General features: G+C 42.1%; 1 protein-coding gene across 1 annotated transcript; it reads right to left on the reverse strand.

Moving 5' to 3' along the window:
• Nucleotides 1-307: 307 nt before the first annotated feature.
• On the reverse strand, nucleotides 308-3,166 carry LOC143175500 (uncharacterized). Its single transcript, XM_076374088.1, has 2 exons — nucleotides 2,856-3,166; nucleotides 308-2,741 (listed from the first exon to the last, which is right to left on the reverse strand). Exons 1-2 carry the CDS (start codon nucleotides 3,164-3,166, stop codon nucleotides 308-310), a joined length of 2,745 nt encoding a protein of 914 aa, XP_076230203.1.
• Between the last annotated feature and the right edge of the window lie 217 nt (nucleotides 3,167-3,383).

Below are 3,383 nucleotides of genomic sequence, written 5' to 3' on the forward strand. Positions count from 1 at the left end.
TCCTCTTGCCCCTACTACAATCGGTAGGACTTCCGCAGTGTTGCATCCCAGTCTTTCCTTTATGCTTTGTGCTGCTTCTTTGTATTTTTCCACCTTTTCCGTATATGCTCGTCTTAAGCTTCCTCCCACCTCGTAGCGGACCGTAACGTCGACTACGATTAGCTTTTCCTGGTCTTTGATTATCAGGTCCGGCTTTAGGAGGTTGCCGCCGACTCGCACTGTCGGTTCTGGGAATACTGCACATGATCGCCCTGCTATTTTCGTGATCAAGTCCTTTATTTCATCATGTCTTCTAATCCTCATCGGTTTAACGCTGATGCACCCTCCAATGATATGTCCTAGCGTTTCCAACATCTTCATTCAATTTCGCTCTATGTAACGTTGTTCTGTTCCCGAAAGTATTGGTCCTTAGTTTCAGTGCATCTATGTATCTTGATGGCTTTAGTAAGTTTGGGTTTGCAAGCCATGAATTTCCTATCTTGTCTTCTCTGAAGTATTCTACTCCTTGTCCTTGTGATATTAGTTGCTGCCATCTGTCCGTATTTTCTCTTCTTAGCCTCTTTTTCGCGACCTGTAGTTCTTGTAAGGAGGTGGGCCAATTTATTCTTAGGGAGTTTGCATATCCTTTTAATTTCTTCTGTACATTCTCTTCCAGTATTGCTTCTTTCAGAGCTGCGTCGTTGTACTCTTCTGCTTTTAACGCGTGTTTGATGACAGCCAGTTTAACCAGATGTTCTAATCTGGGAAGTCCGAGGCCTCCGTGTAACTTCGTTGTGTAAATTAGGCCGTCTGTTGTGGAGGGTGTTAGGTGTAAGATCTTCTTTACTTCCTGCTTTATGTTGTGGTCTAATCCCTTTAGTATTGTACTCTGTGGAGCCGATGCAATTAGTTTGTGCAGAAAGTGGGGCAGTAGAAACCTTTGAATAAGGTCCATCTTTTGGTGCGGTTTCAGTTTCATCTTGGTGATATTTCTTATTGATTGTAGTATCTTCTGCGTGGTCCCCTCGCAGTGGACGTTGTTCCATGGAGTTATGTCCACTCCTAAGTATCTGATCGCATGTTCTGGACTGGCGTATGGTAGTTCCTTATTTTTTATTTTCAGCTCCGGGTTCTTGGCGTACCACGTTTTCTTCTTTCCTACGATTTCAAAGGTGAGGCATTTATCAGTTGCCAGTTCCATACCCAGTTCTGTTATTTTCTGGTCCAGTATCTGTAGCTGTTCCTGTGCGTCTTCTCTGTCCCTTCCTATGATGATTAGGTCATCTGCAAACGCTAGAACTGCTATTCCTTTGCCATTTATTTCGATCCTCTTAGTGTTTCTGCTTTTGTCTTCGATTATTTCGTCCATCATTATATTAAAGAGTAGGGGTGATAGAGGGTCTCCTTGTTTAACTCCACGTTGGATCTCTATTTCAATTCCCTGGTTGCTTTTCGTTTTGATTACTGTTCTGCAATCAGTGTACACGTTGTTTATTAATTGTATAATATGTGCAGGTATACCCTTTTCTCTAAGCCTGGGTTCCAGCGCTGAGTGCGGTATGGTGTCAAAAGCCTTGGATATGTCTATTACACTTATGATTCCTCCTTTTTCTACTTTCATCCTCGAAGCTATCGTTTCCACCATCCTTATGTTATTCTTACATCCATCTTCTTGTATAAATCCCTTTTGCCTCTCTGATAGGGTTGTGATTCTTCTCATTCTTTGATCTAAGGTTCCTGAGAAGATCCTTGCCACAAGGGAGCCTATAGTTGTAGGCCTCCAATTCCTTGCATCCTTTGGGTCTTTGTTAGGTTTTGGCAGTAGTGTGGTTCTATTCATTTTCCACGGTGTTGGGTAGTGACCTGTGAGCACTAGCATGTTAAATAGTTTTGCCAGCGTTTTTCCTATGCTTTTCTTCCTTAGATGAGTCTTTCGTATTTTGTCTGGTCCGCCTGCTGTGTTGTTTTTAATTTTCCTAATTCTTTTTAGGATTTCCTCTTCTGTATATGGTGGGCAGGCTGAGAGTAAGGAAGTGGCTTCAGGATGCTCTTTTTTGCTGGTTACTTTTGGTCCCTTTTGTCCCCACACTTGTTCGTAAAGTGTCTTAATTTCCACTTCTGCCGGGAGTTCCTTCTTTTTGTCTAGCACGGAGAAATCACCGCTTATCGCCATATCTATTAGTTTTTTAGGGCACTTCTCGTATAGCCCTTGGCATCTGGCGAATCTAAATTTCGCTCTTCGGTTGTGGTTGTTCTTTTTTGTGTTTATCCGACCTGCTTTCTTTCCTATTTTCTTTGGGTCTTGCCTTTTTTCTATCTCTTCGTTCTTTTCTTCTCCCAATATGATAGGGTTGAACGAATTATTGATCCACTGGTCTATTAGTGATGGTGCATCTTCACCTTCTTCTATCTTGTTGAATATCTCGTCCAGTTCTTTTGTTATTTCGTGCAATTCATCCTTCCTGCGCAGGGACACTCTTTTAATGGCCCTCGATATTTGTTCTCGCCACGTTTGGTCCACTATATCGTCTAAATCTTCTATTTCAAGGTTTAGAAGGAGAGTTGTTGAGTTTTGCTGTTGGTGTTCCTCTTCTTGTTCCCGGGATTCTTCTTCTACATTTTCATTCGTAGCTATCTGTCCTTCTTCTTCTATGACACTCTCCTGCTGTACTCCTCTGGCCTGATTATTTAATTCTCTTCTGTTGTCACTAATTTGTTTCACTGTTTTACTTGGCATTCTCTTCCTTATCTCCACGTTAGGTCTTTTTTCTCCTGCGAATTCCTGGTTGAGTGCTATTAGCTCTTCTATTTCTTTTTCCGTCCATACATAATTTCTTCTACCCGGTCTCCCTTTCTGGCGATCGTTTTCTTCTTACCTTTTTCTGTTCCGCATCTCTGGGTGTCTGTGCCTCTCGTGTGTTGCTAATCCTCTGGCAGTGTGGAATTGTTGCGAACATTTTTCACATATGTGTGGTAATTCTTGTGTCTCCACTTGCTGTCTGCATTTTGGGATATGGCATCTACAATTGTGTAGACCGGGGAACTCCTTGCCGCATTTTCTACATTGCCACGCAATGTCATTACTGCTATGTTGGCCTTTATAATGTCTGTTCAGGTCCGTAAGGTTGAGGAAATCCACGTTCCTTTGCTGGCATCTTTGGAATCTGCAGTATTGCACTTCCTCCATCGGTACCTTGATTACGATCTTATTTTCTTCTTCTGTTGTTTCCTCTTCTATTTCTTCTTCTTGTTCTTTTCTTATTCTCTTCTTATTGTTTCGGTGGTTTGGATTAGTCCTATGTTATGTCCAGCTTCATTTTCCACCGACACGCCAATTTCGGAATTTGGTTGGTGCCTGTACACTTCTAACATGGTATTTTCTACTCGCAACCTTGCGGAATTTG

Source organism: Nomia melanderi, unplaced genomic scaffold (genome assembly GCF_051020985.1).
Source record: "Nomia melanderi isolate GNS246 unplaced genomic scaffold, iyNomMela1 scaffold0095, whole genome shotgun sequence".
In the NCBI taxonomy this organism is placed as follows: Eukaryota; Metazoa; Arthropoda; class Insecta; order Hymenoptera; family Halictidae; genus Nomia; species Nomia melanderi.